This window comes from Simochromis diagramma, unplaced genomic scaffold (assembly GCF_900408965.1).
Source record: "Simochromis diagramma unplaced genomic scaffold, fSimDia1.1 OVJJ01000802.1, whole genome shotgun sequence".
Taxonomy (NCBI): domain Eukaryota; kingdom Metazoa; phylum Chordata; class Actinopteri; order Cichliformes; family Cichlidae; genus Simochromis; species Simochromis diagramma.
The window spans coordinates 11597964-11614251 of record NW_024387492.1 but is presented as its reverse complement, the minus strand read 5'-3'; the positions used below and the strand labels follow the sequence as shown (position 1 = coordinate 11614251).

General features: G+C 42.2%; 1 protein-coding gene across 5 annotated transcripts in view; it reads left to right on the top strand.

Annotated features, from left to right (window-relative positions):
- syne1a (spectrin repeat containing, nuclear envelope 1a) overlaps positions 1 to 16288 on the top strand; it is a 123410-nt gene that overhangs the window by 34168 nt on the left and 72954 nt on the right. For all 5 annotated transcript variants that reach the window (XM_040017770.1, XM_040017773.1, XM_040017772.1 and 2 more), the window contains 19 exons: positions 74 to 240; positions 391 to 544; positions 684 to 1339; positions 1645 to 1824; positions 1930 to 2083; positions 3595 to 3753; positions 4355 to 4537; positions 4629 to 4730; positions 5886 to 6089; positions 6551 to 6758; positions 7416 to 7528; positions 7825 to 8030; positions 8143 to 8304; positions 8401 to 8680; positions 8843 to 9015; positions 10229 to 10538; positions 10655 to 10819; positions 12182 to 12541; positions 13987 to 14123. In XM_040017770.1, coding sequence (XP_039873704.1) covers positions 74 to 240; positions 391 to 544; positions 684 to 1339; positions 1645 to 1824; positions 1930 to 2083; positions 3595 to 3753; positions 4355 to 4537; positions 4629 to 4730; positions 5886 to 6089; positions 6551 to 6758; positions 7416 to 7528; positions 7825 to 8030; positions 8143 to 8304; positions 8401 to 8680; positions 8843 to 9015; positions 10229 to 10538; positions 10655 to 10819; positions 12182 to 12541; positions 13987 to 14123 — 4073 coding nt within the window. The remainder of the gene's footprint in view (positions 1 to 73; positions 241 to 390; positions 545 to 683; positions 1340 to 1644; positions 1825 to 1929; positions 2084 to 3594; positions 3754 to 4354; positions 4538 to 4628; positions 4731 to 5885; positions 6090 to 6550; positions 6759 to 7415; positions 7529 to 7824; positions 8031 to 8142; positions 8305 to 8400; positions 8681 to 8842; positions 9016 to 10228; positions 10539 to 10654; positions 10820 to 12181; positions 12542 to 13986; positions 14124 to 16288) is intronic.

Here is a 16288-nt window from a genome sequence, read left to right as displayed (position 1 = left end):
ACTTTTCTGTATTTGTTTCTACAAGAAAGTTTTGTTATTTTATCTAATTTGGATTGATGATATGCCTATCCAGGAAATGCAGGTAGAGACGGTGTCACACGAGACTCTCCTTCAGGGTCTCGTGAATCTCGGCCTTTGCTTGTACCCCACGGCACCCGAAGCTCGTATCCAGGAGCTCAGTGATGATCTCACACAACTACAGGAGAGATGCGCTTCTGTGAAGAACAGCATATTACGCAGGTATTTTTTAGGGTGATTGATTATGATATAGCTTATTTACATCTGGGTTACAGTATGTGAATGGATCCTAGCATTTTTTTTTTGTAAATTTACATTTAAAACAGTCACTTCCATATTCTCAGTCCATGCTTTTCCCACCCTCACTTTTAGGATAAAGCGGTTGGAGCTGCAGTTGGAGCACTTGGAGCAGTTTGATCAGGCACTACTGCCCCTTACCCAGTGGAGTGAAAACTTCCTGTCTCTCTTGAGAAGCTCTTCCCAGGTTGATATTGCTGATCTTGAGGCTGTGTTTATTAAGCTGAAGGTGAGAGCTCAATAACTTGCTGTCAGCACTGATGTCCTTTATAGGCTGTATGTATATTGGAGCAGTTTTAGTAAACAAGTTTGCATCGATTGCTGTTGGAGCTCACATAAATGTGTCTAATTGAACAATCGTGTTGCAGGAGCATGAGGCACAGCTACAGGAGAATGCATCACTGAGAGAGACTCTCCATAAAAAAGAGTCCTTCCTGCTTTGCTCTTCCACCCCAGAGGCCCAAGAGCAGCTCCAGGCATGGAGAGAGGACTGCCTGCAACCTCTCAGTGAATCCCAACGTCTCCTGCTGCTTCGTAAAGAGTGCCTGACCGAGTTAAACACTTTCCTCGAGAAGCATAAAATGGCTGCTAAGGCCGTGCGTCGCCTTCATGAGGCTGTGGAGGGCAGAGGGAGCTGGGACCCTTCCAAAGCTGAAGAGCTGCATCGCGAAATAGGAGAGGTGGCTAAAGAAGTGGCCCGACTAGAGGCTGAAGCTGTCGGGTTAGATGGGCAGCTGAGCAAAGCACATCTGCACCTGTGTGGAGCAGAGTGGTGGGGATCTAAAGATGCTAGCAATCCTCAGGGAAGAACATCTTGCAGAGGACAGGCGGTGGCCCTGACAATGGCTCTGGAGGAGGTGCAGAGGGGTGTGGGGTGGAGACAAAGTGAAGCGGATGCTTTAGGGGCTTTGTGGAGCTCCTTCAGAGAGAGAAGAGAAGAAGTGATGAAGAATTTGAAGAAACTGTTGGACGATGCAAGACAGGAGGGCATCAGAGAGAGCTCTGTACAGGCCTTTCACAACAGGTTTGTTCATTTTAATTTTGACACTTCAGCCCAGTAAATATATCAGTATTCATAGTATCAGCACAGTTGGTAATGTCGGCTTTCAGTAGTAATAATGCTGTCAGTCCTTGCTTCATTCCTACTTTTTGCATTTCTACTGCCTACTATGAACCTTTGATTCAAAGATCTACTGTATGCCAGAGTCTATTGTCTATTACAGAAGCCAACATACAGGCAGACAAATTTAATCTCCTGGAAATTGAGATGTAATATGTTGGAATCAGGCTACTAATCTCCATTGTTTTCTTCTGCATCTATTCTCCCAGGATGCGTTTCTTTGTCCAGCTGGAGGATGAGCTCCAGTCCCTGCAGCACTCCCAACGATGGTTAGAAGAAAAGGGAAACCAGCTGGCCCAGAGAGACAGTGAGCTGGCAGGAGAAGCACTCAGGGAGGTAGCTCTGGTGAAGACAGCCTGGGATAACGTCAGGACGCTAATCATCAACAGGTAAGAGATTAATTTTCTCTCACCCATCTGTTTTTTTCCATCTTTTACCACCTGCTTTAAAAAAAATTATATATTTGACGTTTTCTGATTTGTTTTAACATGCAGTCAGGAACACAGTGGAGTTGTGTTAGATCTTCTTCGCCAATTCCACCACCTGAAGTCGATCCTCACCACACTCATGGAGAGCGCTCAGGCCGTCGCTCACAATCTGCCCGACCACAACCACAGTGCTCAGGAAGCCAAAAGGACTTTCACGCAAGTCAGTAGTTTATGTTTATTCTCAGAAAAGTATTGAATTATTACATTTCTGTGCATCAGACTAAAAAAAAATGACCATCACAGAATTGCTTGGGGAAAAATATACAAGGAAAAGTAATTTCTCTAAATAAATACAAAAGAAATTATTCAAGGGATGAGGGACATTAAAAAAATCCACTAACTAGAAAACTACTTGACCCAGGTGCTTCAATTTTTTATAGGTTGGTTTCTACCAATCTACTTTGTGATTAGGGATAGTTGCAAAGGCACCCAGCACACATGCTCTCTTCTTGGCCAGAAAAAAACTTGGCTGTGAAGGGTGGATAAATTAAATGAAAACATCTTGCTCTGCTTTCAAAACAGTCTTTGGCTGCTATACATAAAAATGAGTGCCTTATAAAACTCATAATGACAAAATGTGAAAAATGATCATCAGAAATTTGGGATATAATATATAATATTAAGAGAAATCTGCTTCTTCTAATTAAGTGAGTTTATATTTTGTACATGGTGTCATGGCTGAAGAAATTATACTGAAGTTGGGTCTAAATGTGGGTTTTTGTTTTGTGGTAGGGGTTTCATATTCGATCTTTAATCTCTGTAAAACCTTTCACCTGATTTGGACTGTTTTTAAAAAAAAAAAAAGATGTGCCCTGTATATGAGAAATTATCAACAAACATCAGTTCATCAACTCAAAATTATGATTTCCACAGATCTGGCATCGGGGATTGGAGTTACATCATTGTATGTTAGCTTAAGTTATCCTCATGTTCATAGAGCCATAGTACCAGATACTTAATAACAATTGAATGCCATGCTTAAGTAGTTTTTTAATAGCACGATTTTAAAAAGGGCTACTAGGAAAAGCATTTGAAAACAAGTTTTTGAGAAGATCTATTGATTGGTGTGAGGGATTTGATGAGCTAACATGAAATGAACCTATTGTTAATTTTAAAGAATTTATACAGTAGTAATTTATATAGTAATCAAATTGGTAACTTTAATTGTGAGCCTTTTTATGGAGTCAAAAAGGACAGTATCCATTCCTCTCAAAGATTTTTTTTTTTCATTGTTATGACTTGTTGGAACTTTTGATGGTCGAAAGTGTTTATTCATTCTGATTTTACCTACTATAATGAGTTAAAATATCTACTACTGTTAAAACCGGATATGATAGATCCAAGTATGATTTTATTTTTTGTATGAAAACTTATGTAAGAATGTTTTTATGAGCTAAGAAGAAAAATCAGCTTTAGTGTCATTTTCTGGTAATTCAATGAGTTTTAAGTGAGTAATAATCTGTTTTCATCGAGGAAATTAGTCTGAAAAGTTTCACAGCTTTCTCTGTGGTTTGTTTTTATTGTATATTAGAAAAAAACAGGAGGTGGAGGAAGAAGAAACTTGTCTTATATTTATTTAGAAAACCAAATCTTAGAAGCCTACTGTCTTACCTCCCTACTGAACAGTATCTCTCCCTCCTGTTGCCATTTCCCTTGCTGTGTTCTCTTCAGCATAAAGCCATAAAAGATGAGCTGAGAGAAAAACAGGAAGACATGGACCAGCTCATCAGGACGGTCGAGGACCTGCAGAGGGAGCTGGAGAAGGTTCCCAACTGTGAAATGTCCTCCATCCAGAGAGATACAGAGACACTTAGAGAGCAGTGGCTGGCGGTGAGTAGTCTTTAGTAAAGATAAATGCACAATACTGACTTTCTGTTATTTCAGGTGTTTTGAAGTGAAATATTTTTGTAACATCAAAAAGTTTCCCAGAATTTTCCACATCTAAATAAAAAACTGAAAAAAATCCATAAACTATAAATGGTGTTTTCCCCGAGTCTGGGCCTGAAGTACAGTAATAACTATGAAGGGTATGAACAAATCTGTGTGAGTATAAAAAAACATTCATCTCTGCTGAACACCTGCGCCGTCACTTTTTTCAATTATATTTTTTCTCTGCTTTTTCTTTTATTTTATCTACATTTTCTCCTCTTTTGAGTTGTTGTTGTCTGCTCAGCTGTCAAAATGAGACAGAGAAATAAATAAGTCTAGACAGGTTATCTGCGTCTCTGTCTCTCTCTCTCGCTTCTCACTTGCACATCTGTCAGACTAATTAGGCAGCGATTTTCTTCCATCTCCCTGTAAAGCATACATCCCCTGTTACAGAGAGAAAGCCAAACACAAAGGAGGTGGGCCTTCCTCTCCTCTTGATTGAGATGTATTATTCTCTTACATACCTCACATAGTCTCCTGGTCTCTCTCTTTCTCTTTTAAGATCGCAGAGAAAATACAAACCAATACAGAAAGATTAGGCTACTGTGTGAAACTCTGGGATGACCTCAAGGCCGCAGAGCAGGACATCAACCAGTGGACCAGTGGATCCATCGCTGATCTAACCGACGCTGTCGCTAGTCTCAGTGACAAGGAGAAGACAGAGGCCCAGCTTGCGTCCTTTCAGGTCAGAGTACGCTGCGTGAAAGTGTGCGCAAATGAATGTTTGCTCAGATGACGGTGAATGTTATTTCATTGTCTTGCACTTTGATTCATAGGAGGAGGTTGAAAAGAGGGAGCACATGCTGGATGTTTTGGAGGAGAGAGTGGCAGATTTGAAGGCTCGAGCCAGACTGCAGGAAATCCCATTACAAATGCAGGTAAATGTATAGGAGAAGAGAAAAATAATGCAAGGTATTATTCATCAAAGATTAAAACCACAATATGTGGAACCCAGACTTCTTCTCTGATCATGTGCAGATTTTGCGTATAGAATAAGTAGACACTGAAACATCCAGTGCTGACGACCTTTTTTTTGCACCTTGGTTCAGTCTTCCTGCATCCAGTAACCCTCCTCCTCTCATCCACACCTGTTGCCACTGCTGTTGTGCTCTTGTTGTGTTACCAGTAAGAGCTTCAGAGGGACATTTGAGAGTGCTAAGCAGTTATAAATGTTAGACGGTGTGCAGAAGCTCAGTGCATTAATGTACATGCAGCTAAACCGGCAGGATTATGTGACAGAGACACATCAGGAGGATTAGGTGACAGCTGTGGCAGATAAAAGGAGGGGCCATTTAATTGCTGTAGCCAAGGGGCAGTACTAGTGTGTCAGTCAAGCTCTGCTGTGTGTGTTTAGAACATGTTTTGTAGTGGTGTAAACAGCATATTTACACCCATGTACGTTACAACACAATTTATTGACTTACCTATTTATTTTTAGCTTATGACACCTGTGGTTAAAATATTTTTTTTCTCAGTTTTTTCTTGTTTATAAATAACCGTTCTATTAATTCGGGGTCTCTTTCGTGGCCGTTTCTCCTTACCATAGTACAGCACATTACAGAAGCCACATTTATCTTCATTATTCTTCCAATTAATTTGCTATGCTATACTGCCTCTCCCTTCCACTTCCCTCAGTCCTCTGCAGGAGTACTAATTCCCCCTGTTGCTGGCTGCCTGGAAGAGTGCATCAGTTTTTTTCCCCATTTATAGGGCCAGGGCTTTGAACAAACAAAATAGTGATAAATCCCTCTGTGATCTTGGACAAAGCCATGGTCCTTGATCCCTGTGTAATTTACTTTCATCTGATTTATGTGGTTCATGCTTTACTCCTAGAATTTCTGCTCCAAATTGCCTCTTGATTGACTTAAACTTTACAAATAAGTGCTCTCAGTTGAGCTGAAGACAAATAAAGTATCTGTACCTTCTACTCAGGAGGAACTTATAGTCACAAATCTATGAAACCGTACTGGACCAATAATTAAACATACTCTTGTGTTGTTTAAATGTGACTAAAACTGATTCTCACACGTCAGGTCCTGCAATCAGATCTGAGGAAGAAAATGGCCCATGCTGAGGAGGTGTACAATCAGGCCAAGCACACTCTGACCTACTTCAGTTTCCAGAAAGAGCGACTGGAGGACCTCATGTCCCAGATGGCCCAGCGGCTGGAGGCAGTCGAGGGTTCCTTATCGGACCTCACCGAAACTACTTCCCCTGAAGACATTGGCACTGTTAAGGTATGGCATTATCGGTTCCTTCAGTAAGACAGAAAAACTCACAAAAAACTGTACAAAGTTTATTTTATTTACACACCTACAACTAGCTTATTACCTAATTAGTTAGAGGAACTAATCATAATGTGCTAATTATTGTTATTCTAGCAGGAAACTCCTCAAAAGTATTTCCCTAATAAAAATCTGAGCACCATAGGCGGTGTAGTAGGTGTTCTTTCCTTTAAGAAGGAAAGAAATGTTTACATCATAGAATTTTGATTCCTGAAGGAAAACGCCTGTCCTGATTAGTGATGCTTTTCTGGAGGACAGATGTCAAACCAGCAACAGATCAGCATCCGTTCTGCTAGAAGAGACTGTTGCCTTAGGACACATTTGCAGGATAGACACAGTACAACACATACAGAGCACATAGCTATAAACGTGCAGAATTATTTGCATAATTTCTCACTGTGGTCCATTTCCAGGACCTGCAGAGTGTCGTGCAGCAGCAGAGGGCAGACATGGACTCGGCTAGAGATGCCCTGACTGCTCTGTGCAGATCGCATCCCTCTGAGGAGCTGTCACGCCTCTCGTCTGATCTCACCTCCATTGCCAAACGAACCGAGACCGTTTCCCAACGCTGTGCCAAGACCAGAGGAAACCTGCAGGACGGTCTGCAGCTCCATTTCAACGGTAAGCGATCATCAGTTTTGCTCGGATTTTGTTTGTGGCGTTGATGATGTATCAGCTAATTTACAAAAGGTGCTTAATTCTTCTTCATTCTGATGCACCGAGCGATCTTATCTATCAGTAATAGTAAGTAGCCGCAATAACTTATTCCCTGATGAGGACAAATTAAAATTTTTAATAACACTTAAAATGCCATAATCACCCAATCAAACATTGCACTGTTACACGAAGCAGAGCCATTTGTTCGTGTTAGTAGTGCAACAGATTTGCTGTTGATTATCCTACATTTTCCCCAGAGCGCACTCAATCCGCCCACTACAGCCCACACTCCATTGACACACATGCTGTCAGGTACACTGGTGCACTCTCACTGCGCAGACACACACCTGTGCCTCGGAGAGTAATGTCGCTCTCGTCACATCTGCTCTCGAGGGACTCATTTTGGGCTTGTTGCCAAGGCAACCTAGCACTCCATAGCGTGGACACGCCCACACTTTCCATCTGCCTTAACACACTGCCTGCTCTCACACTTCTTCTTCAGGTTTCTTCACTTTAAAATGTTTTTTCTGCCATAATCTGCAACACATCCGTCTTCCTCGACTTGTCGCTGTATGTTTCTTCAGCTTTTAACTCATCTCTTCTTCCTGTTCCCTCAATCAGAGCTTGTCCAAGACTTCAAATCCTGGCTAGCGATTCTGAAGTTGGAGCTGAAAGAATGCTCTAACCCGTCAGGAGATGTTGTCCTCCTAGGAGCCAAGTTACAAAGGTTAAAGGTACGTTACTTGTTGCTCTTTTTCTCTGTGCAGATGTAAGGGCTATGAAGTGCATATTCCACTTAAAAGTTCTAAGGAGGTTGACTTGTTGATATGAGCATGCTACAGTATAAACAATTTATATTTTTAGAAACATATATCTGTACCTTCCACATAATTTATTAGTATAAGTCATAAGTTACACTGGGCTTGTAAATAATAAACACTTTGAGTTGTTTAAATGGATGAAAACACACAAAAAAGTCCCGATCTGAAGATTTTGGCTCTTTATTTAGAGACGCATCCTATGTTCACAGGTATCACTTCAGCGGATTTCAGAGGGTGAGGAACGCCTCTCTCAGGTTTCTAAAGAGGCTGGGAAACTCCAGCTCCACCTACCTAAAGCTGGAGCAGTGCAGGTTCAAGAGAACCTCTCTGCCTGCCAGCGAGAGTGGAGGAGCTTTCTGGATGGTTGTTATCAGAGCAAGCTGGACTTGGAGGAGAGCGTTGGCCTTCTGAAAAAGTAACACCCTCACTTATGGTTATTTCTTGCTTTTATACAAACGAATTTGAATCAAATAGAAATATGGCTCTCATTAATTCTTTTTTTTCTTCCTTCCCCTCTTTTCCCATAGTTTTGACGACTGCGTGCAGGGTATAAGAGACTGGCTGAAGCAGATGGATCTCAGCCTTAAGGCTGAGCCAGTTCTTGGGGGAGAAAGCCAGCAAGGAGCCCCAGACACCACAGAAGAGCTGGAGAGGATGGAGCAACTCCATAAGGAACTGACAGAAAGAAGGTTTGTATATGAGGGTGTCTGTGGCCATATGCTATATATGTCACAGCATAAGTTACTGAATATTCAGAACAATAATATATCATTTTCTTTTGTAAGGGAATCTATTGAGCAACTCTGCCAGGAAGCCCAGGCTCTATCTGAGGCAGGCCGGGGGTCAGGAGGAGAGGTCAGAGTAACAGGCCAGCTACAGATGGAGCACCAGGCCCTACTGAAGGCAGCCAGGGAGAGGCTCAGAGGCTGCCAGGAGAGCCAGGCTTTTGGAGACACTCTCCAGGGGGTTTGGGCCTGGCTGGAGGAGATCCAGGAGCGACTGGGTACAGTCGACAGCACGATGGGGACCAAAGAGCAGTTAGAGCAAAGGCTGGAAACGGTGCAGGTGAGAGGACAACAAGACTACATCTGCATGTATTCTTTATTTAGGTAATTCACCTTTATTACAATCTAGTTTTTCCAGTGAACACAAGAGGGGGCTGTTTGCTTAAGATATATTTATATATATTTTATTTTTATTTTTTACTCTGAATGTCTGTTTGCACAGGATATCCTGCTTTTGAAGGGAGAGGGTGAGGTCAAGTTAAATATGGCAATGGGTAAAGGTGAGCTCGCCCTGCGCAGCTATGGCGCCGCCGGACAGGAAGTGGTTCGCTCTCAGCTGCAGGAACTGGAGGACGCATGGGCTACACTGCTTGTGACAGCCATGAGTTGCCACAGGTACAACTACTCACTTTAACTATCACCTGCAATTTGTTATAAACTACAAATGATAATCTAATGAGTAAAGAAGCATTCCTGCCTTTAACAAATTTTGCATGCAGTTATAGAATACATGTATGCTTTTGGATAAAGCACTTTGGTTAGCACTGTCACCTAACATCAAGAAGTTTCCACGTTTGAACCCTAACCGGCGCTTTTCTGTGTCGAGTTTGCATATTCTCTCTGTGCGTGGGTGGGTTTCCTCTGAGTACTCCTCAAGGTATGCAAAAATATGCATGTTAGGCTAATTCCTGGTTCTAAATTGGCCATGGATGTGATGCAGATAAAGTGCTTAAAATTCAAAAAGCACTGTATGGATGTGTGGGTAAATTTGGCTTGTAGAGTGAAGCACTTTGACTGGTCAGTGAGACTAGATGAGCTCAATATAAATGCCAGTCAATCCCCATTTCTCTGCCACTGAAACATTTGCCCATGAACATTTAAGAGAGGATGTTTCTGTTTGCCAAAAAAAAAAAATTCTCTCTTAGGAACAGGTTATTTTCATCACCACAGATTGATGTGTCGGTGCTGTTAATTACCATTAGGTTAAATAAATAATGAGAAGTATGTGTCTGATTTTCCAACTGTGACTGATGTGTCTTAGTATGTGCTCTCGGGTGTGTTTGTGTGCGTGCGTGACGGCATGCACGTGCATCAGTTTGTGTGTGTATGTCTAATTGACCAATTATGGCCCCTCCTAGAAAAAAAATTGATCCCATTAGGGACTAAATGGTGGATGGCAAACAGTGGGTCACACGTGCGGTGTGTTTGTGTTGAAAGGGGAGAGGGATAACAGGAGGCGAGGGGTAGCAGGTGAATTAGAGGTGTGTGTGAGTATGTGGATATTGGCACTATTTGCACAGGCAGGGGTAACAGATGGCAAGGAAAATTATGGGTGTGTGTCTGTGTCCTTGTGTGTTTTGAACCTCCTGATAAAAGGGGAGAAAGGCTTTAAGCCAGTATTACTGCCAGTTTGTGCTTCTTCTGCAATGCTGCAAATGTACAGGAGAGTAAAAAGGTGTAAAAAGATTTTTATGCACCAAGATTTAAATTAAGCAGTCTACACATGTAGTTGTAAAAGATTTCATGTGTGGTTTTTTTTATTTTCTATTTTTTTTTTTTTTTACACCATTTGTAAAAGTGTATGAGAGATCTACTGCTCTGTCTCCAGTCGATTAGAGTGGACTGTGTCTCAGTGGGGAGGATACCTTGAGAGTGCCGCCCAACTGCGCTGCTGGATGGAGGTTGTGGAGCGGGAGGTGTGTGCCCCTCTCACCCCTCAGCCAGGACCTAGAGAAAAAGCTTCACAGCTGGAGAGACTCCGTGCTCTGCTGGCTGATCTAGAAGACCACCAGATGGCGCTGTCCACACTGGAGGAAAAAGCCAGAGAACTCTTCAAGAAGACTGGTGATGCCAGCTTTAACCATGGTGCTCGCACCCAGCTGCAGGTGCAGTTTGACAACCTCACAGCTTTGGTGGAGGTACAAAACATCTGCCTTTATTTATTAATTTACAGTGTAGATGACCTTCAACCTCTTTCACCTTGATCAAGGCTTTTGGTAATATAACGCGTACATATTTTGTGTTTCTTCTATAGGAGAGAGTACGTCTGGCACAGGCAGTGGTGTTGGAGCACCAGGACTACCTGGAGGCCGTTAGAGAGCTCACTGATTGGCTAATGACTGCAGGGGAGGAGCTACAGCACTGGTCTGACACATCAGGAGACTCCACATCCATCAAAAAGAAACTGTCAGAAGTTAGGGTAAGGAAGACAAACATTTGTTGGTCACCTCAAGCATTTCCATTCTGTGCTTACGGCCCTTTTTCGGGGACAAATCATAAAGAGTTGCAGATTATTTCAGCCCACATAAATTAAGTGATAAAACTGTAGGGAAAACACAAGTACACGGATGCTAAAACAGTATCAGCTAAACAATCTAAAATTTATTTGACATAATCTGAAATCTCTTGAGCCACTCCATGTTAACAGCATGCGGTACATGTTGGTTAAATTGTCTTTTAGTTATAAACCTAGATTATTTGAGAATTATAACTTGGCTGGACATCTTGTAGGAATTTGTTGGGATAATAGATGTGTAACAGGCACTAATTACACATCTATTAAAGAAGGATTAACTCTTTAAACCCAATATAGACATAATGATTCTCAGTGCAGTATCAGCGACTCTTGTGTGGAAGCGATGTTTAACTTATTTAAGAATACTTTGTCTTTGGCTCTTCTGCATGCTTGAAATGTGTGTGCTGTTCTTTGTTTTGTTTTTTTTAATCCACACCCAGTTCTTGCGAAGATAACTGATTGCTGAATTATCTGAACCCATTTGATGAATACATTCTCACTATGAAGGAGAGCAAATTATGTGGGGAATTGGAATTGGTTCTCAGCTTGTTCCCATATCAGAGCCAAATATCTCAATCTCTCATGATGCATTTTACTGCCAATGCAGTATAATATGGTTTATGGTTGTGTGTAAAAGGAAAAAAGAAAAGGAGCAATGAATTTAATGCTAAATCTTTCCCTGCTCGATAACTCTGCGATTACAGAGGAGAGAAAATATGTGAGGAAAAATTGATTTGCATTTAAATTTTACACATGGGTACTAATTATCACATTATAAATGTGTGTCAGCAGAGCTATGCTGTGTGAAGCATTACAGTAGAAGAGGAGATATGATGTCTTGTGTACACAAGCTAGTTTTCATTTTTTATTTAGTGTCAAGGTTGATCTTCATAGCCATCTTCTCCCTTTTTAATCCCTCTATCAGCTCACTGCTATCGCATCACACTCAAGTGTTTTTCACATCATCTGCCTGGCTTTCCCTTAGAGAGTAAGAGGTGAAGATGGAAGGAGAGGGGAAAAAAATCACTAACAGAGCGATATTACTGATATGGAAATTAAAAATACAGCAAATCAGAATAACTGGTGCACTGACAGAATCAAAGAAGTAGATATAAACATGTAAGGTGATGAAGCAGGGGACATCTGATGAAAACACTATACGGCAGCTTTAAATAGACACCAGCACAGCCAGAGATGGCGGTTTCCTTAGCCACAGTTTCCGTAGCAACTTTGTCTCTTACCTACCTACCCTCTTTATCTCTCCAGGAGCGTGTGGAGTGTCGACTTCTGGAGGGCCGCGACCGCCTCAGCCGGGTACGTCGCAGCGCGGCGTCCACAGCGGAGCACACGGCAGCGGGAGGCTGCGAGGCCATGGATCGACAGCTGGGGGCGCTGTCCCACGCTCTGGAGCAATGGGAAGGGGCCGCTCTGAGGGCCCGGGATAGCTTGGAGGGGGCCCTGTCCGCTGCCGCGGCTTCCGAAGAGGAATATAACCGTCTGACCGCCCAGTTGGAGGAAGAGTTAAAAGTGTTTGATGGACGTCTGAGGGGGTGGAGCCAGGAGCTGGTTAAAGCTGAAGGGCAGAGTAACGGCGAGGAGGCCGTGGAGGGATGGCAACTGACTAAGGTACTATAGAATTTAAATAAACATAATGACAAGAGAGCCTGAATTATTATCTGTTCATTTTCTCACAATGGTGCATTTAAAAAAAACAGCATCAATAATAAAAACTCGCTGGGGTGGGTGAAAGCTGACAGCGGCTATGCTGCCGTCCTATGATTAGCATTGTTTAATACAAAGTACACACACAGACACACACAGACCCTCTGCAATTAGCCCTGCTTTCTCTGTCAGTAATTATCCATTCTATTTGTAAATCCTAAAAACAGATTAGTTTGTAAATCAGCTTTACTGGAATGATGAACAAGTGACAGCCACAATCCCATCACTTCCCCTAGTTTCCTGCTCATTCTGTCTTCCCTGCTGTCCCCTCTACCCCTCCCCGCTTTGTCTTTTTTAACCATTATTTTCCACTATCTCTCCCTCCCAAACATTCCCTCATTGTTTCTCCTGCCTATACTCCGACTTGGTTGAACTGAAGTGTGCTGAGATGTCCTTCTTGGCTGCAGGGGTTCTTTCTTAGATGTTTGTGCTCCTCACCTCCCCTGCTGCTCTGTTTCTAACCTCCACAGGATGTTTACAGTGTGACAATTTCTCTGTATTGTCAAGGCCGTGCCAACACGTTCAGCCCTATATTTCCCCTCCGGGCTTCTTCAGCCATGCCTTTCTCCGGTTTTCCTCAATTTGGGGCTGTTAAAGAACAGAGGAGGAGTTTTTTTTTTTTTTTTTCTTTCCCCTCCTCCGCTTCTCGTTCTCCTCCTTCTCCAGCCTGTTTCCTGTGTCCGGCCTTGTTTTCGTTACGCGCTTGTTTGTGTGCGTTTGAACCAATTCTACATCTGTGAGGGCTGACAGCTGAATTCCACTGGGAGAGAGCGTGAGAGAGTCATCGGGAGGAAAAATGTGTGCGAGGGAATAAGTGGAAGGAGTGGGAGGAGGGAGAGAGAAAGAGGAGAGAGCGAGAGAGTGGGGTAGAGAAAGAAGTAGAACCGCCGTAGGAGGAGGGAGCGAGGAAAGGAAAGGAGAAGAGGGAGACGGGAGCAGCGAGTCCACAGGAGCAGGGAGGGAGGGTTGTTTTAATCGTCATACGTCAGAGAGTGAGTGAGAGTCACACAGCGAGAGAGAGAGAGCTTGTACATATTTCATGGGACAGGATTTCATGACTGTGTGAGTGCAGAATGTGAGGCACGCTGAGGCGAGCTGGAGACCGTTATCCACAGCTCCTTCCTGCCACACTCCGCCAGGAACAGCAATGCTTTTGTACAGGCAGCACTGTGAGTATGTGTTTGAGCGTCTGTGTGCGCGGTTTGAATGTGAGAAGAGCGAAAACGACTGAGGCAGGGTGTGAATAGGAATGCGAGCGGACTTATTGGAGGGTGTCATGCAGATCCGTTGGGTGCTTGTGTTTCCTTGTCACACACACACTGAGCTGGTGTCTGATTTGTGCCGTTTAGGATATACTGGAGGGCTTGCAGAGCGCCGAGCCGATGGCGGAGAAGTTGAAAGGCCAACTGAATGACCTGGTGCGATACTCCAGAGACCTCGGCTCACAGTCAGACCGGGTCACGGCGCTAATCAAACAGCACAACAGGTGAGAGGAACATTTCTGCTGTAGTGATGTGATGTGGGTGAGCGAGAATTACTCCTTGGAGTGTTTGTGGATGTAAAACGAAACACTGACTGATTAACTACAGTTTATTCATGATGCCTTTTGCTTCAAGTCTGTGTGATGAGGCCAAAAGCTGCTTTTTTCAAATGTAGATAGAAATGGCCCCAACTTGAACTTCCTAACCTAAAAGCCAACAAAGTTATCCAAACAAATGCTCAAGGAAAGGAAATTCAGAGTCTCACTAGAGATGAAGTAAAAGGTTTTCTCAAAAGTGAAGACGTTATCACACAGATTATATGAAAACTGTGGTTTAATATAGAACAAAAATATAAATTAGAGGAAGAACCTGGAGATACTTTGGACCAGAGATGAGAAACAATGGATACCAAATGGAATAACAGCACTGTGTACAGTAAAAAAAGATGGGAATTTTATGAGTTTTCAGGAGATGGAACAAAATTTAACATTATGCAACCATTCTCCAACCATAGTAGCAATCTACAATTTAAAGAAATATAGAGTAATATCTGCATAGTACCAACAGAGGAAAGGAAATACAGCACATTATGTTAAAGAGAAATGGGCAAAAAAGAACTAGGTGTGTATATTTCTCAAGATAAATGGCTGCCTGTATGGAGAACACAGCAATCTACTACATCATCATGTAGCTTGAGAGAAAACTGTTGGAAGGGTTGAATAACATTCTCTGTCACCCCCAATATTAAACATAAATTTCTAGTGTTCTCTAACAAAGCCATATTGAAGCCAATGTGATAAATGTAAACCATTCTCATGTCTTTTGGCTCTGCCCTGGCATTGTGCAGTTTTGGGAGAGTGTTCATTTATTTATTGTTAAAATATATACAGGATCATCTCTGGTGTTGCATTTTGGTGATATAGCAGGAAATATTGTGTTGAGAGAAGACAGATGTTTGTTTAAAATCTTGGTAGCAGCCTGTGAAAAAGCCTTCCTGGAGAGATGGTACGACCCAGACCCACTATAACAAGACGAATGGCTGTAAATAGTGAGTGTAATATATGTTATGGAGTAACCGACTCATAAGATCAGACAGGAACAGTGTTGAGAGATATGGACCATGTTTACACATCAATGACAGGGTGAGGACTGAAATATTTTTGTAACAGGAACAAACTAGAGACAATCATTTCGGGATTTTTGTTATTTTGCTTTGTTTCACTTCTTTCTTTTGTGTATACCTGAAATGGAAAGGTGGTAACAATGTGTTTAAAAGTCATCTGATCAAAAAAAAATGTTTTTGGAGGGGTTTTTTTCAGCTAGGATGTTCAAATCAACCTCTATTGACCAATATGCTATATACATTTTAAGTAAAAAAAAAAATAAAATAACATAAGACAAACAAATAAACAGGAAATAATCGAAATATGTTGAGGAAACTGAATAAAAATGAATTTCATTTGTTTAATTATAGTATGCTAAAAGCAATAAGTGCAAACAAAGGCCATTGAAAAGGCATACTCTCCTTGACCCACTTGGATAGTGGAACAGTTAAAAGCAGTTGTTTTGGGGATCTGAGACCTACTGCTTGGGTAGAGGACATTAGGTTCTGAAAATCAATCTGACAGGTGGCCAGTACAGGGATTTTAGTACTGGTGTAATGTGTTTTCATTATCTGCTACCAGTTAGTCTCACTGCAGGATTCTGCAACTGCTGCATGATGAGATGAGGGCTGGTGCAGTAAAGGGTCAAAAATCCATCCTCGAGGAGAATAAACTGTTTGTAACACTCTTTATATGAGTGAGAGAAGGGATGCTTAGCTATGTCTGTCTGCCTAGTTTGCCTTTATGGACAGCTCCCTGTGTACATAACAGACCTGGTGAGACCTTATTCAAGCAGTTGGCCTCTCTAATCATCTGATCCGAGTTTTTTGATAGACATGGCCACACTTTTTAAGCTCTTGAACTTTAGAACTACGTTCTGCAGTGGAGGCATGCATGTATGATTACGTTGAGTAAAACCAGGACACTTCCAATGTTAAAGAAATTGTGTTTTGCCTAAAAAGTCTGCATTTTCTTCTGTAGCTATCTGTTTATAGAGAACGGAAGCGAATTAATTCGATTTAGGTTTAAGTGCAAGGTCAAAGGCGATACCAAGATTTTTGCTATGG